The 27,606-nt window shown below is 42.4% G+C and overlaps 2 protein-coding genes across 4 annotated transcripts; both read left to right on the forward strand.

Moving 5' to 3' along the window:
• The first annotated feature begins 366 nt into the window (after positions 1 to 366).
• On the forward strand, positions 367 to 7,686 carry LOC136668170 (zinc fingers and homeoboxes protein 1-like). 2 transcript variants are annotated; one of them, XM_066645505.1, is made up of 3 exons: positions 367 to 594; positions 2,163 to 2,430; positions 3,115 to 7,686. In XM_066645505.1, exons 2-3 carry the CDS (start codon positions 2,271 to 2,273, stop codon positions 5,448 to 5,450), a joined length of 2,496 nt encoding a protein of 831 aa, XP_066501602.1. In that variant the 5' UTR covers positions 367 to 594; positions 2,163 to 2,270; the 3' UTR covers positions 5,451 to 7,686. The 2 variants fall into 2 exon arrangements, with proteins under 2 accessions (XP_066501602.1, XP_066501612.1); XM_066645515.1 differs by lacking the exon at positions 367 to 594 and adding an exon at positions 1,219 to 1,284.
• Positions 7,687 to 8,274: 588 nt separating this feature from the next.
• On the forward strand, positions 8,275 to 27,173 carry washc5 (WASH complex subunit 5). 2 transcript variants are annotated; one of them, XM_066677046.1, is made up of 29 exons: positions 8,275 to 8,392; positions 9,082 to 9,359; positions 10,117 to 10,262; positions 10,398 to 10,482; positions 10,585 to 10,685; positions 11,572 to 11,764; positions 12,149 to 12,301; positions 12,402 to 12,515; positions 12,935 to 13,106; positions 14,603 to 14,730; positions 14,865 to 14,994; positions 16,468 to 16,580; positions 16,887 to 17,053; positions 17,278 to 17,353; positions 18,197 to 18,307; positions 18,745 to 18,885; positions 19,510 to 19,590; positions 20,034 to 20,135; positions 20,453 to 20,632; positions 21,435 to 21,559; positions 22,590 to 22,752; positions 23,239 to 23,341; positions 23,438 to 23,517; positions 23,823 to 23,926; positions 24,253 to 24,382; positions 24,593 to 24,689; positions 24,975 to 25,128; positions 25,349 to 25,436; positions 26,901 to 27,173. In XM_066677046.1, exons 2-29 carry the CDS (start codon positions 9,174 to 9,176, stop codon positions 26,955 to 26,957), a joined length of 3,480 nt encoding a protein of 1,159 aa, XP_066533143.1. In that variant the 5' UTR covers positions 8,275 to 8,392; positions 9,082 to 9,173; the 3' UTR covers positions 26,958 to 27,173. The 2 variants fall into 2 exon arrangements, with proteins under 2 accessions (XP_066533143.1, XP_066533150.1); XM_066677053.1 differs by lacking the exon at positions 8,275 to 8,392 and adding an exon at positions 8,596 to 8,616.
• The last annotated feature ends 433 nt before the right edge of the window (positions 27,174 to 27,606 follow it).

Below are 27,606 nucleotides of genomic sequence, written 5' to 3' on the forward strand. Positions count from 1 at the left end.
ATGTCAGCTTTCGAAGGGGAATTTCCACTCGCTTGAGAGTGGATGAGAGACGCGGCGGGTCACGTGACCGCGCCGGCCGGTTACGCAGAGAAAAGCTCCGAAGTTTCCAACAGTTGAGTGGCGGAACCGCGCCGTCGGCGGCCGTTAGCGCGGACTTGGAGGTGACTTAAAGCGTTGTTTACCCTTGTTTGGAGCGCTACTGGCGTAAAATATGATCTGTTTTTCTCATGTTTTCAAAGTTACGGCGGGGAGTGGCCTGGCGGTGACGCAAACGCGTAACTCATTGACAGCGGAGACGCCTGAGCGTTAAAATAAAAACTGCCATTAAAATGGACGCGAATTATCTTTACGTTTGCTTATCGAACGGCGCCGTTTAAAACGTACGAGGAGCCCGTAGTGTTAATTAGGCTCAGCACGGCATCTGTAAGATATCCAATGTTTTGTGGTGAGAGGAGGAAAAAAAATCCGTTGCCTCCTCCTGCTAGCCGGCTAGCTAACGTTAACGTCAACAATAACTTACCTTCGTTTTACTGTGCTTTTTACGGCGATAAAAAGCTCTAAAGAAGGCGGTCAGAAGGCACATTCCTGTCCCCGGTAAGTTACAGCCTATAGCTTCTCGCACACTTCCGAAGTTGACTTCTTTTTCGTCAGCTCATTTTTCGAATTGTCCCGTTCCACCTTAAATGCTGCAGCGGTTACATTCTGGTGCCTGGGGCGCCAGGACGTAACCGCTGCAGCATTTAAGGTGGAACGGGACAATTCGTCAAAGGAGTCCGCTCCAGCCTCGTGTGCTGTTGTAACGTTTCAGCAAGTGACAGCCAGCAAAATACTTCACCACAACACAGTAACATTTATTTTATAATACTATGTTACGAGAATTATTTGTGTAACTTGTCACGTATTAATATGGAGCCCACACCTGTAACATGCTCAAAATCTGACAATTGCCATTTTTCCCGCGTTGATGCTTGTGATATTTTAACGTGTACATATACAATGTTGACCTCATTTAGCTTCTTTTAAAGAGACACTCGGGCTAAAAAAAGAAAACATGTAACTATTGGTTCACCTGTTGGAAACTGTCTATTTGCCTCATACAGTGATGCCGCAATAGTCTGGAGATCGACATTTGCCTGTTTAAGAACTAGTAAAGCAGTTCCCTCAGATGTAGCTCGAAGGTGGGAGGAACTTTTGAAGAAACAACAGCTGCTTTGCATGGGATTAAGAAACGGTTGCTAGAAATAGTCCCCTTTTTTTCTCACGAGCTGTTGAAAGCACTAGAAGGTAATATTTACTGCTGGGAACTGTAGTTTGGTGGCCACTTGAATAATGTATCGTCTCTGTATAATAAAAAGCATTTATCTGCATATTTGTCCATTTTTCATCCACTCATTGGAACACTAAAGCTGTCCTTCATTGTGTGAAAACTTCCTGATGAAAGGACCAATAAACATTCTCCAAAATCACTTGGAATTAAATCTTTTTACATTGAAGGTCAAGAAGTTTTTTTTCCCTTCGGTAAAGCTGCTATTTTGGGGATATATGCACTACTGTAAAACCACTTAGTTTACTATAATGGCTCAATTGCATAAATGTCTTTCATGTTTTATATAAAGATGAATATCCTAAATTGAATATTTAGAGTGTGCCCTCCACCTCATTTCTTTTCCTTTTCCAATATTAATATGATAATTAAATATCACCTAATGGCTTGAAAATGATTTACATGTACCCTACAACTTTGCCTTTATTCAGTGAATGTGGATTTATGAATAAGCAATTAGTCCATGCCTCTACATCCACATGCCTTTTCCACTGCTTGTCTTCAGATGGGGTTTACTTGAAAAGCTTCACCCACAATTTGACAGGATTGTTTCTTTAGGCTTATGAGATAAGAAACCCTAGTGGTTTCACGCTGTATGTAGAGCTCTTCCCTTAGCCATGGTATTGATGGTTTATTTTGTGAATAATACATTTTCTAGCGTATTAAAACAGACATGTTACCATAGTCAAGGTAATTTTCACAGGGGGTCTTTAGGATGTAAAGGATCTTTTAGGATTTAGTGTTTGTATGATGTGCTTACAGTATGTATCCTCAGTATTGTTGGAAACTAAGTATTTGCAAGCTTTAAATTAATATAACTCCCTTCTCTTTTTTACAGTGCTGGCATATTGAGAAAACTTTTAGCATGTGATTGCACTTTCCTGGCACATAACCCGGTTCCGACAGTCTTTGCCCCTCTCAAAGCCTTTACGGTGGCACCAGCACAATGTCCAGCAGAAGGAAATCAACAATCCCCTGCATGGTGCTTCCCTCAGATGTGTTGGAGCAGGATCCAGATATGGAGACTTTGGCAGGGGAGGAAGGAGCTGAGAACGCTGCAGAACGTCCTACGGAAGGCGTGGTTGTTCCCATGGAAACCGAGGGAGGTGAGGGTCGATATCCTTAATACAAGCAACTATTTTTAAGGTTTAATCCCTTTAATCAGCTAAATTAAAAGGGGTGTGTCTGTCAATGCCACAGGCATCCATGACCAATTAGCATAGTTAGTCATACCCCTTTTGGGGGTGTAGGATGGCACGTCCTCCCATCTCTTAGTACAATGCAAGCAATCACTTTATTTATAAAAAAAAAAAAGTGCTGAAACAGTTGAATTTTTATTTTCTCCTCCAAGCATGTTGAGCTGTACAGTGACATTTCATCAGCAGCAGTGTGAAAAGATGTGGGGGTTGGGTCTGCTGGTCTTAGTGGAACATGCTAGCCCTCTATCTTCTCTGCTTAGTGACAATTAATTAATTAAGATGTTAAAAGGCAATACTAGGTTCTGAGTGGAAATTTAGTGGGGATAAAGACACATAAATCTAGCTCAACACTTGATTTTAAGTTTAAAACCCCTAGTAGCAGGTATGTGGGTGCAAGACACACAGACCCGACATGAAAATGAACCTTGCAGTCTCTAGTGCAAAATCAAATCTTGTTTAAATATATTAATTTTCTTTCCTGCAATTTCAATGAAGTGTATCTCGTGATATTTGGGCCTTATTTATCACGTTATGCATGGCCATTCATGTACAGTTTCTAATTATAATCAAAGTTCTGTTTTCTCTTTCTAGACCATGAGGACACTTTAAGTCATTCTATGGGAAAACGCCCAAATCTAACCACTGTGGAACAGTCAGCCACCGATCTAACCACTGAAGGAAGTTTATCTCAGGCTGAGATGGATGAAAGTGAAGACGCATCAGTCACTGGAATCTCTCTCAGCAAAACGCCCATCATGAAAAAGAAGAGTAAGCCTGAACCCAAGAGAATAGCGGTGTCCCTCAAAGGGACGGATGAAAGTGATGCATTGGTTGAAAGTGAGGGAGATCCAGATCCAATGGAGATATCTGTTTTGGGTACATCTGTCACAGCTGAAATGATGAACCCAGTTCTCGCTGAGTCTGCAAAACCTGGTGTGCTTCTCAACATACCAAGTCCAGTGCCCACTGAGCAGAAGAAGCCAGTTATAAACCCTGCCACGGTGCTTCCTGCTGGCCTGGCACAGGTCTTGTCAGCACTGCAGGCCCAGCAGAGTGCTCAGGCTCAGCTTCTGATTCCAGTGAGCAGTATTCCTACTTATAATGCAGCCATGGATTCCAACGCTCTACTGGTAAACACCTATAAGAAGTTCCCTTACCCATCTGCATCTGAAATCATGGGTTTATCAGCCCAGACCAAGTTCAGTGAGGAGCAGATAAAGATCTGGTTCTCTGCTCAGCGTTTGAAGCATGGTGTGAGCTGGACACCAGAGGAAGTAGAGGACGCTAGAAGGAAGCAGTTTAACGGAACAGTCCACACTGTTCCTCAGACCATAACAGTCATTCCAGCCCACCATTTGTCTGCAACCAATGGCCTGCAGTCAATCCTTCAGACTTGCCAAATTGTGGGCCAGCCTGGTCTTGTTCTAACACAGGTTGGTACTGCAAACAGTCTGCCAGTCACTACCCCTATCACACTGACTGTTGCAGGAATGCCTAGTCAAAGCCAGGCACCGAAGATTGCAAACAATCAGACCAGCCCTGCTGTTAATGAAACAAAGAGAGCCACCACAGTCCAGCCGCCTTCACTGACCCCTCAGGAGAACTCTGCCCTCAGCACTGATCACTTTGGCTTAAGGCCCAAAAAATCAAAGGAGCAGCTGGCTGAGCTGAAAGCCAGCTACATGAAGAACCACTTTGCCAGCGATTCTGAGATAGCCAGGCTGATGAAGCTGACCAACCTCACTAAAGGTGAGATCAAGAAGTGGTTCAGTGATACACGTTACAACCAACGCAATTCTAAAAACAATCACTACTCTATCTCCCATGAGAGCAGCAGGGTCAACAACAGCAGCAGCAGCACCACAATCATTATTGACTCCAGTGATGAGACCCCGCAGTCCCCGACAACGTCGCCCATCAAGGAGAAGGAAACTCGCAGCAAAACCTGGAACCCTTTTCCAGATTTTACTCTGCAGAAATTTAAGGAGAAGACCCCAGAGCAGCTGGTGATTTTAGAAGAAAGCTACCAAAAATGTGATACGCCCTCAGATGAAGAGCTGAGCCGTCTTAGAGCTGAAACAAAGCTCACTAGACGGGAGATTGATGCCTGGTTCACAGAGAAGAGGAAAACCCCTACTGCTGATTCATCTGAAAAGAACGATGGGCCCAGTTTTGAAACCTCCCAAGGTAGACTTAGCCAGACTCCACCTGGAGGGAAAAAATTGACCAAGGAAAAGATAACCAAAAAAACCCCGGAGCAACTTCACGTCCTCAAGAGTGCCTTTGTACGCACTCAGTGGCCTTCTGCTGACGAATATGACCAGCTAGCTGAGGAAAGTGGGCTACCCCGCTCTTACATTGTCAATTGGTTTGGAGATACACGCTATGCCTGGAAGAACGGCAACCTGAAGTGGTACTTCTATTATCAGAGTGGTAACATAGAGGGCATGAATGGAAACAAAAGCAGAAAACGGAGAATTCGTAACCGTGGCTGGGGAAGGTCTCGTAACAGGAAAGCCAGGAAATCCATAGGCTCTGAGAAGTCCCCACCAATTAAGTTTAAGACGGGAAAAGATATCCTAAAGGAATACTACTTGAAGCACAAGTTCTTGAATGAGCAAGATCTGGACGAGCTGGTAGCCAAGTCTAACATGAGCTATGAGCAAGTGAGGGAGTGGTTCGCAGAGGTCTGCCAGAAGGTAGACTCGGGCACCGACCCGTTTGAAGACAACGCTGGGAACGAGCAAGAGGAAGAGTCGCAGGGGGAGAACGAAATTGCGTCTGAAGAGCAAGGACGCTCAGCTGCTGGTGAAGAAGACGCTGAAGAGGAGGAGGAGGAGGATGACGACGAGGAGACAGATGATAGTGAATCCTGGGAGCCTCCACAGAGTGCTAGGAAAACCTTGTCTGGGTCGGAGGATCAGTGATTTTATTGTTGATCATGTTTTTTTCATGTCATTTCTGACTATGGAAGCAGTACTTAGAAAGATTAGTGAAGAAGAACATTGACTATGAAGATCCATTAATATACTGACTAATCCTACTTGCAGCGCTTTTACATTTCTCAGCTCCCCATTTCAATCTTCCTGAGCTTAGTCTTTCTTTCTTTTTTTTCCTCAGCTTTGAGGAGACTGGTTCTATTTTATTGCAAGCTCCAGAAATCTGTGCTCTGTTCATATGTGAACAGTGGCACCCAAAATGAAGACACTTTAACCAGGCCTGGATAGTTTATTAACCTTCAGATTTGTGCAGTTTGAGTTTAATTGAAATGAGGAGGAGGATTGTACCCAGTTTTAAGTATGTGCTTTTTCATCTGCAGATTGTCTTCTCTCCCTCCCCTCCTTCCCTTTCTTAGGGTCCTCTCTCTGTTCCAAGGAGGACTTGTGGTGCCAAAGTTACTTTTGCTGAATGTTACAGTTCCCAGCTGTTTAAAGGAGGATTTCTTTGGAAACAAAAGTGTATGTTTCCTTGAGGAAAAAATTACACAAAAATTGGGCACTTTATATTGAATGATATTTGGTCGGGGAGACTTGCCTTGAAAGCCATGTAATGGCATCAAGAAATAAATAAAAACAAAATCAACTGTACCTTTTTTTTTTCCCCCGCTGTCTTTTAGTCTAGAAGACACGGGGCAAATTGTATTCACCACCACCATCTAATGACTGTAATCTGAATATTATATCTACAGCACAACCAGTGATGAGCTGTGGCTTTGACAGCCCGTAGCTGCTCTGATATCATGACTTGCCAGTTGGCCAGGATTCAGAATTTTTTTTAAGTGACAGCGTATGGATGCACAAGATTGTTATGAGCCTGAAATCAGTGCCTGTACAAAAGGAGCAGGGGTTGACCTGTGTGTTTGAGCTCATAATATTTTGAATGGACTTTTTTCAAATACTTTTTTTTTTTTTTTTGTGATAAGATGTATGTGGGTTTTTTTTTTTTCCTGTTTGCTGATTCTTACAAAACGGTAACATGTTTTTATGCATACTGATTCCATGTGTACCAGAGGTTTAAACCAGCCTTTTCATGAGCTCAGCAGTAACTCTGCTTCAATCGGAATCATTTTTAGGCTACCCAAAAGATTTATTTCCAGAAATGATGAATCAGTTTGTCTCAGCTGTGGTTTCCTTATTACTAATGCATACAAAATGTTCAGTTTTTTTTAAAGGTAGCTAAGAATTTTGCCAATTTGCTTTTCTGTGAGAAGAGAACATTGATGGATAATTTATTTACCATGTAGCATGGTACAATTAGATTTTTTAAATGGTGTAATTTGAATTTAATATTATTATTGTTATTATTTTCCCCATGAACGTATGGCACTATTCTTTCTATTTTTTAAACTGGCCCCTCTAGGTCTCCATGTCTATACTGCATGCTTCAGCTATGGATATGTTGGAAAAGATGGCTCATTTTGTACATACATTTTGCTGTTGTATTTTATAAGTAGTTTTAAGCATTTTTATAAGTTTGTATTTATGATTACAAATCCCACCTTGACCTAAGTGGATTGCTCGTACAGTGACCCTTTTTTTGTGTGATCTAAACTGATAATACTAGACTTTAAAAGAGTTTTTCAAAACTAAGATTTGAATTCTTGGTGAGTGTTATTTGCTTAGCTTTCAGTCCTCTGGAGTCATCCCCATTATTCTGCACCTTTTTTAGTGTATAAACAAAAGAAGTACATGCTCAAAAGTATTGTCAGAAAACAACGTCTTCAAATCATCTGTCTTTTCCATAATTACTTCTCATAGTGAAAAGATCGGTTTAGACAAAAATCAAGTTTTATTTCTAGCATTGAAACTGATGCATATGATAATTTTTTCCTATGAATGTGTTTTAACAAGTGTAACTGTATGTCTCCAGCCTCTTCCGTCTGTCACTAGTAGTGTTTACTGCAGTGCATTTATGAATTTCACATAGAATCGCTGTAAGGCTCAGTAACACTCTTTAAAATATGGGGATATGACCGGGGACCATCATGAAAGTGACTTTGTAAACCCTACTGAGCCTTAAAAATTTGTTCACCCTGCTGTGGTGGCTAAAGCTTTATTCCCCAGAGCCATAGGCCTTGTGCAATGCTTTTAATTTAAATTTGAAAACTGTTTTAATAGGCTGTGGCTTGGTTTAGACAGAAAATATATTTTCTACTTGTTTGAAAACAACAATAAATTTAGATGAAATTTAGTGGAGTTATCTATTGTTTTTTTTTCCTCCTTTGCATTCGGCCATTTCTCTCTCTCTCTCTCTCTCTCTCTCGCTCTCTCTCTCTGTGTGTGTATAAAAACATCATATGCCACACATAACTTACCATACACTATATACCAAACATTTGTAGACACTAGAATGAAATCAACATCTATATTAGGTTACAGATATTGTGACATCTAAGAGGAACTGCACATTACATTTACCCATTACATTAATAACAAATATTACGGCCTGTTAACATATATGTGGGTGATATTCTAGAAGACCTGAATCACATAAGACGTCAACAAAAAGGCTGAGCATGAAGGACAATATCAAACCCTTGAGCTGTGGGCAGAGACACTACTTGTTGCCACTGTCTACACTATTTGAAGTCCACAAGGCAGAATGCTCAGCTATGGTTTTCACCGCTCATTATACACCTTCTAGTGCATAAACAACACCACACAGACTTGATAACAAGGAAAAGTAGGTGATATTCACTGGAGGGTGTCTTTAAATATTTCACACATTATTTCAAGAGGCTTTTAGTTTGGCGAATGAACATGATAGCCGCCATTTAGCAGTAGCGCATCGCAGGCAGCCAATGGCTTGCGGCGATTTGATCACGTGAGATTCATGTGATTTGTAAACAGCAGTCTGCAGATGAAAGGAGGTGAGTGGAGGTTTTAAGAAAGAAATTTGATATTTTAATGTAGTTTCAGTTCAAAATTTCAACGTTATCGCAATTTGGATGTTATATATTTATAGAGACACTATACATACATCATGAATCAAAAGGAGTTGGCTGGGTTTATACACCGATCAACCGGAATATTAAAACGAATTCCTTTTTTTCTGGACTCACTGACACATCTCTCAGCTGCTCTGGCCGTACAGGTGCGCTTTGTAGTTCTACAATTACAGACTGTAGTCCTTCTGTTGCTCTGCGTACGTGGTTAACCACTTTTCACCCTGTTCATCAGTCCACGGTGCTCCCACAGAGCAGGTATTATTTGGTGGTGGATCATTCACAGCGCTGTAGTGAAGCTGCGGGTTGAAAAACTCTAGCATCACTGCTGTGTCTGATCCACTTGTACCAGCACAACAAACCACAACGGTGTCAGTGTCACTGCATGGTTGAGAACGATCCACCACCCCAGTGCCTGCTCTGTGGTGGTCCTGTCCATTGAAACAGGAGGAAAGGGAGATAAATAACAAAGCAAAACAACAGATGGAGTACAGTTTGTAATTGTATAACCACAATGTGCACTTACATGGTCAGTGGGGCTAATAAAATGGACCGTCAGTGTAGAAAAACATCAGTGTTATGGCATGTTTATTAACATTGTTTTGTCTTCACAGGCGTCTTTGTTAAGGGATGAGTCTCCTTTCCTTTAAGACTTTGGCAGTGAAATTCTGATGACCTACGGTTAGTGTGAGTGGAGGCTGCCACCATGGTGGACTTTCTTGCAGAGAATAACCTGTGTGGACAGGCCATTCTGAGGATCGTATCTCGGGGGAACGCCATCATCGCAGAATTGCTGCGACTCTCTGAGTTCATCCCTGCTGTCTTCAGGCTCAAAGACAAAAGTGACCAGCAGAAGTATGGAGACATCATCTGTGATTTCAGTTATTTTAAGGTAGATTATTTTTTCAGTCACTAGTTATAAGGTGGTGGCACAGCAGGCAGTGTCGCAGTCACTCAGCTCCAGGATCCTGGGGTTGTGGGTTCAAGTCCCGCTCTGGGTGACTGTCTGTGAGGAGTTGGTGTGTTCTCTCTGTGTCTGCGTGGGTTTCCTCCGGGTGCTCCTGTTTCCTCCCACGGTCCAAAAACACACGTTGGTAGGTGGATTGGCAACTCAAGTGTCCGTAGGTGCGTGTGTGTCGCCCTGTGAAGGAATGGCGCCCCCTCCAGGGTGTGTTCCTGCCTTGCGCCCAGTGATTCCGGGTAGGCTCCAGACCCACCGCTATCCTGAACTGGATAAGCGTTTACAGACAATGAATGAATGAATAATTACATGCTGTTACACCACAACTTAATATTGTATCTGTGGAATATTGCAATGTGATCGTGAAGAAAATCAGATCTAACACAGAGTCTGGGTGGCTCTTCTGCTGCTATGTGGAATGTGCTTGTATCATCATTGTACTGTAACACAGCGAAACACAAAAACCCACGTGCGATTATGGGATGTGAACAAACCAACACACGGAGAGGCAGCCAGCCATTTGGTGCTCAAGGAGGAGTTTGGGCTTAGACGCCATGTTCAAGGGCACTTCATGGATTTGACCCCCGTGCCAGATTTTCTGTACACAGCCACTTTTCAGTCCCAAGCCCCAGTCTAATCAGTTCCGCACGGGTACTATTCAGTTTTTTCCCTTTATAATGTTTTTCAGGGTCCAGAGTACTATGAAAGTAAACTTGAGGCGAAACCAGAGCTTCAGGATCTGGATGAAGAATTCAGAGAGAACAACATTGAAATACTATCACGCTTTTATCTGGCCTTTGAAAGTGTCCATAAGTACATTGTAGACTTGATTAGGTAAAGTATTATGTAAATTTTTTTCTTCTCACTGTAGTTTCTTACACTGTTACTAATGGACATTGTGTAATAGTGATTTAACCATCCCTTAAGGCTGTAGAATCAAGATGTAATAATTTAATAATGTCTCTAAAGGTTCATGGATGACCTCAATGAAGGTGTCTACATTCAGCAGACTTTAGAAACGGTTCTTCTAAATGAAGATGGGAAGCAGCTTTTGGTAAAAAAAAAATATCATTGTTTCTTGAAAACCATAACATATTAGAATAAATTAAAATCAATTTATATTGTTCACATTTTTTACTGTTGCCCCTCTTTTCAGTGCGAGGCCCTGTATCTCTATGGTGTTATGCTGTTGGTAATAGACCAGAAGATAGAAGGAGAAGTCAGAGAGAGAATGCTGGTCTCCTACTACCGATACAGGTAATGTTTACTTTCAATGCTGCCGAACAATGCTTTATCACAATTCTATATTTGATTTTAAAATAAGCTGCTGTTTACATTGTGAGACAGTTTCATGATAAATGGAATAAATTACTATAATAAAACTATTAAAAACGTTTATGCTTTCTTCCTGTTTTGGAGATATCAGATATTTAATTAATTAATTCATTCATTTGTTCATTCATTAATTGTATGTAAGCGCTTATCTAGTTCAGGGTTGCGACACACACACTTACACATTCACTCACACCTATGGACACTGTTGAGTCGTCAATCCACCTACCAATGTGTGTTTTTGGACCGTGGGAGGAAACCGGAGCACCCGGAGGAAACCCACGCAGACACAGGGAGAACACACCACACTCCTCACAGACAGTCACCCGGAGGAAACCCACGCAGACACAGAGAGAACACACCACACTCCTCACAGACAGTCACCCGGAGCAGGGCTCGAACCCACAACCTCCAGATCCCTGGAGCTGTGTGACAGAGACACTACCTGCTGCGCCACCGTGCCGCCTCATTGATGCTTGTTTGATATAAAATTATGAAAACTTTAGAGCATTTTATGAAGTTACTATTATTGCATATATTATAAATTAGTTATATTATATATTATTTATGAAATATCGGTCAACTGTCATGAAAAGGATTTGTAATTTCTGTAGAAACCCGAGTGGAATGGAAGTCTGGGCAGATTTATGTATTCTTACAGTTTAAAAGGAGAAGAGAGTTCAATATTTAACACAGCTGTCTACTCAAGCTGTCTGGGACAGAAGTGCCAAGGGCTGTCTACAAACCTAATTTCTAAACTTCAGTGACATGAAAAAATGTCTAAAATGTCTGAACCCCTCCTGTTCTGCAGTGCTGCCCGCTCCTCAGCTGACTCCAATCTGGACGACATCTGTAAACTCTTACGAAGCACTGGCTACTCAAGCCATCCCGGAGCTAAACGCCCACCCAACTACCCTGAAAACTACTTCCAGAGAGTGCCCATCAGCCCCACCTTTATCAGCATGGTCATTGGCCGCCTGCGCTCCGATGATATCTACAACCAGGTAAGACAGCAAATATTCAGGTGTATACGAATAAAAACTATATTTGAATGTGAATAAGTTTTGCAGTGGTTTCTTATTATAATAGTTATCAGTGTTAATACATGTACTGTGAATATAAAGCAGTTGTGATGAGTAAATGTTAGAGAACAAGCCTGATTTGTTGACGTTTTGAAGATTTTTAGACATCTATATTTAGTGACCTTAGCTACTTCAAGGTGCACTCATCTGTAACTAAACCTCCACACAACTAAAGTCACTCAGCAGATTCATCCACCACTGTCTAAACGACTCATGTAAAGAACGTACTGCCACTTTAATATTTCATCCTTCCATCGTCTTAAAACCCTGTGTTTAAACCCTACCCTTTTCCTCTGTTGATTGCAGGTGTCTGCTTATCCACTGCCCGAGCACCGGAGCACAGCATTAGCCACGCAAGCAGCCATGCTCTACGTCTGTCTGTATTTCACACCCTCCATCCTCCACACCCAGCAGGCCAAGATGAGGGAGATTGTGGATAAATACTTCCCTGATAACTGGGTAAAGTGCAGAAGCTGTTACAGTAGGATGAAGTTTGAACAATGTAGAGAATCTTTACTAAACTACTAAGGTCAGATTTTGGTTCCCTTTGTTTCTGCAGGTCATCAGCATATACATGGGCATCACTGTGAACTTGGTGGAGGCGTGGGAGCCTTACAAAGCAGCTAAAATTGCTCTGAACTACACTCTGGATCCGGCAAATATTAAAGAACAGGTGCGTACACACCCAGTGGACACATGGGTCAATTATGCTCAGCCCTGGTGGGTAATTTACAAAGCAGTTGGCTGAATATCTTAAAGGAGCACTGAAATGCACCTGAGGAATCATATTGCTTTGTACTCCCTGAATGAACTGGTGTATGGTTCATAGAGTGGATTTATCAGATTGCAGCCATGAATAAAATGTTTAGCGCAGGCTCTCTGACACAACCAGGCCACTAGGTGTCAGTACATTGGCAGTTCAATGATGTGTTTAAAGAAATCCCAATGGAGTGGATCACCCAACTGTAATATTCCTCAGCTCTTAAAGAACTTTGCAAAATGAGAATTCCCGAGCATTAATACGGTATATTCATGCCTGTGTTTCACTGATCACTGCTGCCACTGATCTCTAAAAGTACCTTCCTCTCTCAGGCCTGTCGCTACGCAGCCAGTGTGGAGGGCCTTCGACCCCAGGTGCAGCAGCTGCTAAAGGAGGGGTTCCTGAGGGAGGAGATTGTGCTGGATAACATCCCAAAACTTCTCAACTACCTGCGTGACTGCAACGTCGCCATCCGCTGGCTAATGCTGCATACTGCAGAATCAGGTCTGCAAGCCAGGACTCTTCTGACATGAACTGCAGCTTCATATTTGGTTATGAACTGTGTTTTTATTATGATGTTTTTTATTAGTTCTATGTAATTGAACGGGGTGGCATGGTGGCGCAGCAGGTAGTGTCGCAGTCACACTGCTCCAGGGACCTGGAGGTTGTGGGTTCGATTCCCGCTCTGGGTGACTGTCTGTGAGGAGTGTGGTGTGTTCTCCCTGTGTCTGTGTGGGTTTCCACCGGGTGACTGTCTGTGAGGAGTGTGGTGTGTTCTCCCTGTGTCTGCGTGGGTTTCCTCCGGGTGACTGTGAGGAGTGTGGTGTGTTCTCCCTGTGTCTGTGTGGGTTTCCTCCGGGTGACTGTCTGTGAGGAGTGTGGTGTGTTCTCCCTGTGTCTGCGCTGCGTGGGTTTCCTCCGGGTGACTGTCTGTGAGGAGTGTGGTGTGTTCTCCCTGTGTCTGCGTGGGTTTCCTCCGGGTGACTGTCTGTGAGGAGTGTGGTGTGTTCTCCCTGTGTCTGCGTGGGTTTCCTCCGGGTGACTGTCTGTGAGGAGTGTGGTGTGTTCTCCCTGTGTCAGCTTGGGTTTCCTCCGGGTGACTGTCTGTGAGGAGTGTGGTGTGTTCTCCCTGTGTCCGCTTGGGTTTCCTCCGGGTGACTGTCTGTGAGGAGTGTGGTGTGTTCTCCCTGTGTCCGCTTGGGTTTCCTCCGGGTGCTCCGGTGTCCTCCCACATTCCAAAAACACACGTTGCAAGGTGGATTGACGACTCAAAAGTGTCCGTAGGTGTGAGTGAATGTGTGTGTTGCTCTGTGAAGGACTGGCACCCCCTCCAGAGCCTTGCGCCCAATGATTCCAGGTAGGCCCTGGACCCATCTGAACTGGGCTCTGGAATCGCCCTGAACTGGATAAGCGCATACAGATAATGAATGAATGAATGAATAATTGAACTGACGTGTGGGTGAATATAGGCCTTAATTTAAAGGGGAGTAGCACTTGTTTTTGAGGTGATACGATGTAGAATCTACCTACTTGGAAAAGGGTGTGGATACTCATTCATTCATTCATTTTCCAAAACTGCTTCATGCTGATCAGTGATGCCGTGTGTTCAAAACCTGTGCGGAATCTTTGGGCGCAAGGCAAGAACGCACAGTGAAAAGGGCGCCAGTTCATCTTGGCATCACACACTCAACCCGTTACTCATACCTATGGACACCGGAGCACCCTGAGTAAACCCGCTCACACATAAGGAGAACATGTAAACACAGAACAGTCAGAAAGATGTGCCGCACAGTTCCAGGATCTCCTCAGTTTGGGTTACTGTGAATGGTTGGTTGTATTCTCCCTGTGTATGTGTGGGTTTCCTAATCCAACACAATCCAAAATCCCGCGTTGGTTGTCTGATCAACTGTGTGGAATCAACCACAACTGGGAGTGGGCACTGGCCTGCCTTTGTTTTGAGTGTTTGCGTGCTAACTGACTTAGCTATTTATGTCTTCTAGCTTATGACCCAAACAACAAGAGGCTGCGTCAAATCAAGGATCAAGCAATTATTGACTCCAAATACAACCCGAAGATTCTGTTCCAGCTGCTCTTGGACACTGCCCAGTTTGAGTTCATTCTTAAAGAAGTGAGTACATTCTTTAACAGCAGTCTCCGCCCAACACAAGTGCTGTGAATGTCATAATCATGGATATTTCTTCATCCTTAAGGCAAACTGCAGTGCAGTAAGAGCTGTGTCCCCCTTTGTGTTTGATCATCCAGATGTTCAAGCAGATGTTGATGGAAAAACAGCTGAAATGGGAGAGCTATAAGAAGGAGGGGTCTGAGAGGATGACCGAACTGGCGGAGGTTTTCTCCGGGGTCAAGCCTCTCACCAGGGTGGAGAAAAATGGTCAGAGGGCAACTCGGTTTAATTCAATTTTTTTAATTAATAATAATCTTATGCATTATACTAGAATGCACACGCTCTTTCCTTGCTTTGCTGCCTCTACTCCTTTTATTTTCAACATTCAACCCCAAGAGCATCAGTGAGGTTAATTGCAGACTACAGTTGAATCATCTCATGCTATTGACAAGGACGTAATAGAGATTATGTAAAGTATGTGTGTGTCATTGAAAACCTGAGGCTGTAAACCCCCCATGACACTGAGCTGGGGAGCAGTCGATCTGTATTCTCTAAATGAGACGTGGCTCCATCCAGGATCAGTGGACATTTTTTAAACAACGACTTACGACATTCCTCTTTTATAGAGTTTATAATTAGTCAGACATCCTACTTTATGTTACTATCATTTCTTTATTTTATTTTTTCTCATTTCATCTTGTACTTTTAAATTCTTAATAATTTTTAAATTAGTTGTATTTACTTATTACTGGATTTTGCATATCCACTATCTACTTGTTTTTACTTTGTATTCTAATTCTGTACTGTAAAGCACTTTGAGCTGCATTTCTAATGTATGAAATGTGCTATATAAATTGTTTATTGTTATTATTATTGTTATACATTTGGGACACGGCAGAGTGGTGTTTTTGGTTCAGAACCAATCATTCAGCCTCACTAATGTCCTTCTGACTAAATGCCACCAAATTCACACAGATATGTACCAACATCTAGTGTAAAAGAATAGAGGAGTGCTCTGTCCAGTCGATGCTATTGTCTTGCACCATTTTGTTTTTGCATTTTTGTATTGTTTTTACTGTGCTCTGTCTTGATTTATTAATTTATTTTATAATACTGAGTATTGTACTCTGGCACGGTGGTTCAGCAAGTTAGTGTCGCAGTCACACAGCTCCAGGGACCTGGAGGTTGTGGGTTCGAGTCCCGCTCCGGGTGACTGTCTGTGGGGAGTGTGGTGTGTTCTCCCTGTGTCTGCATGGGTTTTCTCCGGGTGACTGTCTGTGGGGAGTGTGGTGTGTTCTCCCTGTGTCTACGTGGGTTTCCTCCGGGTGACTGTCTGTGAGGAGTGTGGTGTGTTCTCTCTGTGTCTGCGTGGGTTTCCTCCGGGTGACTGTCTGTGAGGAGTTTGGTGTGTTCTCCCTGTGTCTGCGTGGGTTTCCTCCAGGTGACTGTCTGTGAGGAGTGTGGTGTGTTCTCCCTGTGTCCGCATGGGTTTCCTCAGGGAACACCGGTTTCCTCCCACAGTCCAAAAACACATGTTGGTAGGTGGATTGGCGACTCAAAAAGTTGGTGTGAATGTGAGAGTGTATGTGTCGCCCTGTGAAGGACTGGCGCCCCCTCCAGGGTGTATTGCCGCCTTGCGCCCTGAATTGGATAAGCGGTTTCAGACAATGAATGAATGAGTATTGTACTGGTATAATGACAAACCTCATTCTCTGTTGTATCCTGTATTTTCTTCCACAGAGAACCTGCAGGCGTGGTTCAGAGAAATCTCCAAACAGATTGAGTCTCTGAATTATGAGGATTCTACAGCAGCTGGGAGGAAGACTGTGCAGCTCATTCAGGCTTTAGTGGAGGCAAGAACCACTTTCATATACAATAATTTGCACATGCAGCTTTGTGTATGTTATCACAGAACTTAATTACATTTAAGATGGAAGTGCTTAGTCAGCTTTATTAAAATCACCACACGGTGCATAGGGGCTGAATCCATCACACTGGGCATCAAATGCAAATTCATCAACCGTTTTTGTGATTTACCCTTTGTTGGTTTTGAACCGTACAGCTCTGATATTTTATCAGTAAATTTGTGAAATGGCAACATTTTTTGACGTTATTCCCTGACAAAAACACAGTGTTCTTTCTAAACCTTCTTGTGGTAGGTGCAAGAGTTCCACCAGCTGGAGTCCAACCTGCAGGTCTGCCAGTTCTTAGCTGACACTCGCAAGTTCCTCCACCAAATGATCCGCACCATCAACATCAAAGAAGAGGTGCTGATCACGATGCAGATTGTGGGGGATTTATCCTATGCCTGGCAACTTATAGACAGGTAATGCCTGCTCACCCCTAGTCTTGACAAACTAAAATCACGTAAACAACAAATGATTAATGTAGTAAGAGTTCAAAAACATTCGCGCAACAGAGTGGTATCTCAATCTTTTTAGAGTTTCCGTACAACTTTATAGTGTCCCAATTCCAGTTGCTTATAAGATAATATCAAGAAGTAAAATGTGGTTTGAACACTGAAGTATTGCTTATCTGTTTATGTTTCAGTTTCACATCCATCATGCAAGAAAGTATCCGAGCGAGCCCATCTATGGTCACCAAGCTTCGTGCCACTTTTCTGAAGGTATGCATTTCCAGTGCAGTGAATGGTATATAGCACGGGTCACAAATAGGCCCTGGACCTGTAACTGATAAACTATTAAGGGCTGTTTAGTGTTTGTTTATAGTGGTGTCATTACGGTTCATGTTTAGCGCTCTGGGAAACTCACAGACTAATTGCATGTGTTTCTGCATATCACACGTGAGACTAATCAGCCAATCAGATTGGTGCAGGGTAGGGCTCCAGACACCACCGTCCTGGGGCCAATAAAAATAGCCCAAGGGACGTGATAAAAGCTCTTTCGGGACACTTTCGGGACGTCAGTGTTGTGTGAGGTAAAACCAGAAGCTTTTATAAGAAGGGAACGATTCCTTTTTAAAATATTCTCATAGCGCTGAACATGGATTCTGTTTATGGATAAAGTCCCGCCCTTCAGCAGTAAGAGCCAATCAGATTGCTGGTTATGGAAAAGCAGTAAAGTCAACTGCAGCTAGAAAAGTCATTTGGGACTTAAATAAGCATTTTTTTTTTCAAAATCATTGTTTTATTTGTAAATTTTAATAGAATATGAGAAAAGTACATTTTATTTAGAGTATTTATTATTTATAATTATTCACAAATCTTGTTGAAATGTAATTGAAAGTGTAATTTGAAACGGTGCTATAACTATAAGGCTACTGTAATGTACAGGCTATGACACTGATCATAACGCAAGTTATACATTACGTTCTGGACCTTGGCTTGAAAACATTTTCTCTAACTGGACCTTAATTAATTCAGTTTATTTACCCCTGGTGGTTGAGTGTGGCTGAGTGTTTCATGTGGCTTCAATGTAAAATCTAAACTAAAGAAATGTGCTCTGAACAGTTGGCTTCAGCCCTGGATCTTCCCCTGATGCGCATCAATCAGGCCAACAGCCCAGATCTGCTCAGCGTGTCCCAGTTTTACTCCGGAGAGCTGGTGGCTTATGTCAGAAAGGTACTGCCACAAAGTCCTTCATCACATGGGTATAACTGTTATGGAGTCAGAGCCTAAAAAGTCTCCTCATTTGGACAGTTCCACTGCTGATTTTATTTGCTTTTCTTCAATAAGGATTCTTTCCAAATGACTGGGGTGGAGCTAGTCTCTTATAGCTTTAACGGGCAGATATATGTAAAGCTGACATCACAAGTATATTTATATTTGGTCAGTAGGACAGGGATGTGAAGGCTACATTGTGAAATTAGAAAAATCCCGAAATAATTCTTGTACTTTTACAAAGTTGTTTTCTGTTTTTCTGAGATATCGATCCTTTAAAGCGTACATCAAAGACCTAGGAGAATAACTGACAGCGTGAGCTTTGACACTGTTGGAAATAGCATGTTGGAACCATTTCTTTAAAATCAGTTGAGCTGGTAAACACTGCCCCTATTCAGGTGCTGCAGATTATTCCGGAAAGCATGTTCACCTCCCTGGCCAAAATCATCAAGCTGCAGATCCATGACATTATGGAGGTGCCCACGCGCCTGGACAAGGACAAGCTGAAGGATTACGCCCAGCTCGGGGCACGGTACGAGGTGAGAATGCCACAGCTTAAAGAGGTCTAATATTTAGAATGTGTGATTGATTTATTTGTCCAATCTATTGAGGTCAAAATATTGACTTGTCAGAATCACATTTTTAATGTTAGTTGGTATTCGCAAGAGATTTAAAGAGCTAACCTACCACAGGTGGAAGAGCTCAGGTATCTCAGGGTCTATTTCACGAAGAGGCATTGTGAGAATGACCCACGGATGCTACTTGGATGCATCAAGGTTAGGGTTAGCAAACAGCTGGCCTGGAAACCCCTGGGGATTCCCAGGAATTGCTAGGGAAATCTGCAGGGGACAGAGACACTTGGGTTTCTTTGTTCGCCTTTGTCCACCTCCACCTTGAAATGGATCAAGCAGACAACATGAGATTAGACCAGCCCAGTTGTTTCAGCGAAATGGCCAAAGGGAAAAAAAATCTTACAAGTAATAGAATAAATACATTTATATTTTGTGGAAGATGCCTGATTCAAAGCTTCAAAAACTTTTGCCTTTTTTATTGAAAATCCACTTGAAATACTTTTAAAAATTTTTAAAAAATTCTAATTGTTTAGGTTTGAAATGTTATACTAAGCCTGTATGTTTGTATAAGATGCCTATGTATTTTTGCAGGTTGCCAAACTCACCCATGCCATTTCAATCTTTACCGAAGGAATTCTGATGATGAAAACAACACTTGTTGGAATAATTAAGGTTAAGGAAGCTTCATGAAACTTTTATTTTGAACATTTTAACCCATAAGAAACCAGACTCGGTTCACCATGAAGCCCAATGTATTTCTACATTTTGTTCCTGAAATGGGATCAGAGTGTTGTATGTAACGCAGGTGAATAGAGCATTTGAATTGTTAAAAATGTTGGAACACACCTTTTAGAAACAAAAATTTGATGTTACAATAAGCCTTTCTCTGGTCTCTATGTCCTCATCAATCACACATTCACAAACTGTCATGCGACCACATCCAGCACTACATGATTTAAAGTGAAGGATAAAGCTGTGTAGGGAACTTTCGAGACCTTAGAAAGGGTTTGTGAGGTATATATCACCACGGGCTCTTATGGGTTAATGTTGCTTGACGTCATGTCAAAAAAGAGAAATGAAATGATAGTTACTGAAACGTGTCTGTGTGGCTTTAGGTGGATCCCAAGCAGCTCCTGGAGGACGGAATAAGGAAGGAGCTGGTTAAAAGAGTGGCTTATTCCCTTCACAAAGGCCTCATCTTTAATCCCAAAATTAAAGTAAGAATCTGATTCTGTTTCTTCCAGTTATATTACAGTTGTAAAAGTTTTAACCAACTATCCTGCAGCAGAATGTTTAGCATATGATATTTATCTTCATTTAGCACTACACCTCAAGAGCTAATTTGGACTGGAGACTGACCAGATCACTTTAAAAAAACATTTGAATTCAGCTAGCTAATAGTATTGAAACATATGGAAAAATACAATGTTTAAATACACTCACGTGTGAATGATATTTGTGCCTAAATAAGGTCTTATCTATTTTCACTTCATCAGTTCTGCTAGCACTAACACATTCTTCACCACTCTTTCAGCCCAGTGAGCTGATGCCCAAGCTTAAGGAGATGGCTGCCACCATGGATGGCTTCTACCGCTCTTTTGAATACATCCAGGACTATGTCAGCATCTACGGCCTGAAGATCTGGCAGGAGGAGGTGTCACGCATAATCAACTACAACGTGGAGCAGGAGTGCAACAGCTTCCTCAGAACAAAGGTTTTTTTTAGTCTGATTTAAGGGTTGCGTCCACAACCGAATCTGATTTGTATGGTCAGACTGTCACATGTGATCACATGACCTTGCTTAGCCACAATGGTTGCTATAGTAACAGATGCAGTTATGAGTACACCGAGCGCAGGAATGCAAGAAGCTCCATCCAACACAGGGTGGGCTATTTATATGGATACACCTTAATAAAATGGGAATGGTTGGTGATATTAACTTATGTTTGTGGCACATTAGTATATGGGAGGGGGAAACTTTTCAAGATGGGTGGTGACCATGGCGGCCATTTTGAAGTTGGCCTGAAACTACGGATACTGGAAGCCTGTGCTAGCATTTTTCCTGCGGTGTTGCTATCAGTGTGTGAAGAGTGGGAGAAGAGGGTTGCATTGACAATCCAACACAATGGGCAGCACTTTGAACACATTTTATAAGTGTCCAGAAACTTGTAAATAAAGAATAAAGTTAAAACCAAGCACACCATTGTTTTGCTTGTGAAATTCCCAATAAGTTTGATGTGTCACACGACCCTCTTCCCATTTAAAAAACAAAAGTTGGATCCCAAATGGCCGACTTCAAAATGGCCACCATGGTCACCACCCATCTTGAAAAGTTTCCCCCCTCCCATATACTAATGTGCCACAAAAAGGAAGTTAATATCACCAACCATTCCCATTTTATTAAGGTGTATCCATACAAATGACCCACCCTGTAAATATGACTCCCAAATGTTCAGAAATGTGTAAATGTGGCTTCCCATGACAGATTAAGAATGGACATATATGATGTGTTTCAGATTCAAGACTGGCAGAGTATCTACCAATCAACACACATTCCCATTCCCAAATACCCACCAGTCGACGAATCAGCCACTTTCATTGGTCGCCTTTGCAGAGAGATCTTGAGGATCACTGATCCAAAGTAAGTCTAAATAAATACAATGAGCTGCATGACGACAAACTGATAGGCTTCACGGTGATGTCACAAGTGCTCCAGGGTCCTGTGTACGGTTGCACCAGCTGTTCAAATGTAGATTAGTTGTAACATAAGTCTTTACTAAATTCAGGTTAATGCATTACTAAATTAAAACATATCAGACATGCTATGTACGTAGGAGCTAGTAACCACTAAATATTTGCACCTACCCATAAGCAGGTTACGTAAACAACAGCAACTAAAATAGGGCTCGATTAGAGTGCTTTGAGCAGGACGACAGGAATCATTTTCGCAGTCAGGTGTAAAGAGACAGGCTGAAATATATATATTAAGAAAATGACCGGTTTTACTTGCTGTGGTTTTATTGTCAGCCCAACACTATATTTATCTCTACTGTGCTGATATCACAAAGCTATTCTAACACCTATTTGTCTAAATAATAACTCTCATAACAAACTAATTTATTAGTCATTAAGACATGAATTTAGAGTTTGTTAAAAAATAAAAATAAAAATAATAAATAATGTAATTTAAAAATCTAGGGCAGCACAATGGCGCTGCAGGTAGTGTCTCTGTCACACAGCTCCTGGAGGTTGTGGGTTCGAGCCCTATTCTGGGTGACTGTCTGTGAGGAGTTTGGTGTGTTCTCCCTGTGTCCGTGTGAGTTTCCTCCCACAGTCCAAAAACACACGTTGGTAGGTGGATTGGCGGCTCAAAAGTGTCTGTAGGTGTGAGTGTGTGAGTTAATGTGAATGTGTGTTGCGCTGTGAAGGACTGGCGCCCCCTCCAGGGTGTATTCCTGCCTTGCGCCCAATGATTCCAGGTAGGCTCTGGACCCACCGCGATCCTGAACTGGATAAGTGTTTACAGACAATGAATGAATGAATTAATTAATGTATATCACTTGAGCTGAAGCAGTGCACTCTGCATGCATTAATATACACACACTAGTTTTCTTACATGTCTTACGTGTCATGTTTTCTTACATATATCAACATACTTCCTTCATCCGCAGAGCAACGTGTTACATCGATCAGATGAACACCTGGTATGACATGAGGACACATCATGAAGTGACCAATAACAGGCTGTTCACAGAGATCCAGGACACTCTGGGGACATTCGGCCTTAACGGACTCGATCGGCTGCTCTGCTTCATGATTGTAAAGGAGCTGCAGGTGGGTCTCGATTAAAGGGCATTTTACATTCAGCGATTCTATGACAAAAAGAACTTGTACATAACATTTCTATAACTTATACGTTATAAACCAGCAGTGGGATGCTAAAGCATATGGGTAGGGTGACCAGCGTCCTCTTTTACCCGGACATGTCCTCTTTTTTAGACTTAAAAAAAAATGTCCGGGCGGATTTTCACAAACGTCTGGGAGTTTGTTTTTCTAGAGCTTACATAGAACTTCGAGAAGTTTCCTTCACAAACTAGTCCCGCCCTCCCCTACTCCGATTGGTTTGCTTGAGTGAAAAGGGGGCGTGGTGACTGTAGAGCTACTGTTATTGGTCGATAACCTTCTCTGTAAACATTTAATTGGTCATTCTGCATGTCAGTAGTCCTTGTTTTTGTCTGGCAAAGCTTATGTACCTATATATATATAGTTGTTGTTGTTTTTTTTTTTTCATGTCAAGCTACTTTTTTAACCCTCCTCCAGAATTTCCTGAGTGTACTCCAGAAGAACATCCTCAAGGACAAAGTTGTAGTTGACATTTTCAAAGCCCTGCTGAATGCAGTGAATCCAGTGAAGGGCATTGTTGGTATGTGTGACATCCTGTTTTCCGTATACTTGAACACACTACCCGTTGTTGTAGGCTTATCATGAAATAAACTTGTTTCTTTCTGTTTAACTTTAGCCACTGCAAGTAAAGTCTACGCCAATGCCATAGCGAAAACACAAAGGCTCTGGCCAGCGTATCTGGAATCAATAATGAAGGTATAGCAGTATGTCTTTAATTCTTATGCTGTGTCTAGTTGAAATCTAAAATCATTACTTTTCTCCAGTGCTGCTTCTTCACATTCTTAAACGGCCAGTATACTGACACCTAAAGGCCTGGATGTGTAAGAGATTCTGCATTAAACCCATGTCTGGGCCTTATTCTGTGGAGCATGAATGGAAGCAGCACTTTATAAAATAGAGAAAAAATGATAAATAACTAAATTAATAAATAATTAATTTCTCTTTAAACGACGGTGGCAGCTACTTGAGAGTTCTACCTGATAACTATAATTGTTTTACAGGTCGGTCAGATGCAGATCCTGAGGCTACAGATCGCCAACGAGTTGAACTACTCCTGCAAGTTTGACTCCAAACATCTCGCAGCAGCTTTGGAGAATCTGAACAAGTTAGTGGGACAGGTTTATGTTGCAGCTTTTAGAATTAGAATTAGAACCACTTTATTGGCCACTGTGCTTGCACAAAGAGGAATTTGTTCTCCGCATTTAACCCAATCCGTGCAGTGAAACACACATTTACACACACACTAGTGAACACTAGAGGGCAGTGAGCTCACATGCCTGGAGTGGTGAGCAGCCCTAGCCACGGCATCCTGGGCAGCAGTTGGGGGTTAGGTACCTTACTCAAGGGCACTTCAGTCATGACCTGCCAGCTCTTGGGATAGAATCAGTGACCTCAATGCCTTACATTTTGCATTCTTTGGACATTTCACAGATCTTTGCTTGCTGATATTGAAGCACACTACCAGGACCCAAGCCTGCCTTACCCTAAAGAGGACAACACACTGCTCTACGAGTTCACTGCTTATCTGGAGGCAGCAGGGATACACAATCCCTTAAATAAAGTCAGTAGCATTCATAACTAAACCCATGACCAATCTGGCAAACTACACATTTACCTTTATGTTACTAATGCCATTAAGTTTGGTAATAAACTACACTGTATATAGTATATATGCCATTGTCACATAGCTCATGTATTAATAAAACTGCACATTGTCTGGTCACACAACTGTCCAAGCTTTTGAATTTTTTGTGTCCTGCTTGGATTTTAGATCTACATCACCACCAAGCGCTTGCCCTATTTCCCCATCGTCAACTTTCTGTTCCTCATCGCCCAGCTGCCCAAGCTCCAGTACACAAAGAACCAAGGTTAGTCTGAGAGGTTGGTAATCAGGCGGCCAGACTAATAAACCACAGGCCAGTTTGTGCTGTGTTTTCCGCAGTCAGGTTGATGTAGTGTGCACATCCTGTTAGCCGACCTCCTTAACTGAACTATTGTAAGGCTGTGAGAGTGGCAGGTATTTGATTGTAGTTCCTTTTCCATTGTACATTTTAACAGAGCTGGATTCATGTCTTTTATCCCTGAACAGTTAGGTGTTCTCTACTCAACAAGTTTTGATGGTTTGACTTTCTCCTCATTGTCCATCTCTGCAGGAATGACCTGCAGGAGAGCTGCTGACCCGGTGGACTGGGTTCCTCTAGTCCTGGGCTTGCTGACTCTTCTGAAACAGTTCCACTCCAGATACACAGAGCAGTTCCTGGCTCTCATTGGGCAGTTCATCCGCTCCATTATGGAGCAGTGCACCAGGTGAGGCTGAATGGATTTGTTTGAGGGGGACTGGCTTGAAACAGAATAATGGCATTGAGGATGCTGATCTTAGGCTTGTAATAGCTGCTTCAAAGTGTGGAACTCATTCAAGTTGTGTGTGCACATTTGAACATCTGTGTGTGCTTAATGTAGCTGAGGGAATGATCGATCTAAATGTCATTTACCTGTTATGACTTAGCTGGGCTTGTTCTTTACACAGTCAAAAGATTCCAGACATGCCATCGGATGTGGTCGGAGCGCTGATGTTTCTAGAGGACTACGTGCGCTATACAAAACTGCCCAGAAAGGTAAGATATTAACAAGCAGCATTTAATTTAATGTAAAATAGTAATCCGAAAGACTCAAATGTTTATTATAGATGATCTGCAGAGGTATTCAAACCTTCAGAGGCCCTGGCATTGACAGGTTTTTGAGAACTTATTCCCAAATAATCTAATCTGCCCTGGAATTTATTGTGTATTACCAACTGTCTACAAAATAAAATAAGCAGCACATGACGGTGGTGCAGCAGGTAGTGTCGCAGTCACACAGCTCCAGGGGCTTGGAGGTTGTGGGTTCGATTCCCGCTCCGGGTGACTGTCTGTGAGGAGTGTGGTGTGTTCTCCCTGTGTCTGCGTGGGTTTCCTCCAGGTGACTGTCTGTGAGGAGAGTGGTGTGTTCTCCCTGTGTCTGTGTGGGTTTCCTCTGGGTGACTGTCTGTGAGGAGTGTGGTGTGTTCTCCCTGTGTCTGTGTGGGTTTCCTCCGGGTGACTGTCTGTGAGGAGAGTGGTGTGTTCTCCCTGTGTCTGCGTGGGTTTCCTCCGGGTGACTGTCTGTGAGGAGTGTGGTGTGTTCTCCCTGTGTCTGTGTGGGTTTCCTCCGGGTGACTGTCTGTGAGGAGTGTGGTGTGTTCTCTCTGTGTCTGTGTGGGTTTCCTCCGGGTGACTGTCTGTGAGGAGTGTGGTGTGTTCTCTCTGTGTCTGTGTGGGTTTCCTCCGGGTGACTGTCTGTGAGGAGAGTGGTGTGTTCTCTCTGTGTCTGTGTGGGTTTCCTCCGGGTGACTGTCTGTGAGGAGTGTGGTGTGTTCTCCCTGTGTCTGTGTGGGTTTCCTCCAGGTGACTGTGAGGAGTGTGGTGTGTTCTCTCTGTGTCTGTGTGGGTTTCCTCCGGGTGACTGTCTGTGAGGAATGTGGTGTGTTCTCTCTGTGTCTGTGTGGGTTTCCTCCGGGTGACTGTCTGTGAGGAGTGTGGTGTGTTCTCCCTGTGTCTGCGTGGGTTTCCTCCGGGTGCTCCGGTTTACTCCCACAGTCCAAAAACACACGTTGGTTGGTGGATTGGCGACTCGAGTGTCTGTAGATGTGAGTGAATGTGAATTTGTGTGTGTGTCTGTGTTGCCCTGTGAAGGACTGGCGCCCCCTCCAGGGTGTATTCCCGCCTTGCGCCCAATGATTCCAGGTAGGCTCTGGACCCACCGTGACCCTGAACTGGATAAGCGCTTACAGACAATGAATGAATGACGATAATAGTGTCTCTTTTCTGGAAATAAGAACACAACACGCACTCCTACTTTGGAGGGATTCTCTCTCATCTATAGGTCCCTGCAATTCCCCTCAGTTTGTATACCTCTGTTGTAAGTCGTATTTTGATCAGTGTTCTATCCATAATACTTACAGACACACTGAACATGCCTGAACCAGTCAAAATGAATATTTTATAGAAGGAGACTGACGGCCACTGAATAATTCAAAATAATTTATATTCTGTTCTTTACAGGTGGTCGAAGCTCATGTCCCCAGTTTTATTTTTGATGAATTCAGAACTGTGCTGTAGTCCTTCACGTCATCCTTAAGAACTATTATTCATTTGCCTTTCAGAAGTTAACAAATCATTTTTGACACCATTTTGCCTTTTACTTAAAGCACTAAAAACTCCTTGATTAAAAATGAAGTTTAATTACTGTAACAGTAACATATTGGAAGTGTTTCATCGTCTTCTGGTACATTGTGTCTTTACTAAATATACAGATGATCTTGTAATAAAACCTTATGAAGGAATATTTTTGTTGAAGACATTTCATTTCAAATAAAGATTGTTGTATGTTTGAAAAACCTTGATATTTAAAATAAAAAGGGAAATAGTGATTAAAATCCAGTGTGAGGAAATGAACGTGAGGTACCCTTAGCTTGATGCTAACACAACACTGGAAATCCCACTGGGGTGCTAGTAGAAATTAGCATTAGCATTAAGATGTTGATTTGGTGAGAGGAGAAAAATGCTTAATGTATAATGCTAATTATTGTGCATTTCATCATATTTGATGTTAGTTATAAAATCAATAAAGCAGTGTTTTATATTCAGTTGTTTAGAATTAAGAACACCCTTTACCTGAGATAAAATCATTGTAAAATGCAATGTCATGGTTTATTTCTTCGAAAACACACACAGATGTCATGTCAATGAAAGTTTTATTTTGTATTAA

The sequence above is a fragment of the Hoplias malabaricus genome, chromosome 1 (assembly GCF_029633855.1).
Source record: "Hoplias malabaricus isolate fHopMal1 chromosome 1, fHopMal1.hap1, whole genome shotgun sequence".
Lineage (NCBI taxonomy): Eukaryota > Metazoa > Chordata > Actinopteri > Characiformes > Erythrinidae > Hoplias > Hoplias malabaricus.

Excerpts from the sequence above, each read along its gene's own strand:
- LOC136668170 (XM_066645505.1), top strand. The coding sequence starts at position 2,271 with ATGTCCAGCAGAAGGAAATCAACAATCCCCTGCATGGTGCTTCCCTCA. Across the intron at positions 2,431-3,114 it reads TCCCATGGAAACCGAGGGAG|ACCATGAGGACACTTTAAGT; the intron begins GTGAGGGTCGAT and ends TTCTCTTTCTAG.
- washc5 (XM_066677046.1), top strand. The coding sequence starts at position 9,174 with ATGGTGGACTTTCTTGCAGAGAATAACCTGTGTGGACAGGCCATTCTG. Across the intron at positions 20,633-21,434 it reads ACAGCTTCCTCAGAACAAAG|ATTCAAGACTGGCAGAGTAT; the intron begins GTTTTTTTTAGT and ends GATGTGTTTCAG. Across the intron at positions 23,927-24,252 it reads GCTTTGGAGAATCTGAACAA|ATCTTTGCTTGCTGATATTG; the intron begins GTTAGTGGGACA and ends GACATTTCACAG.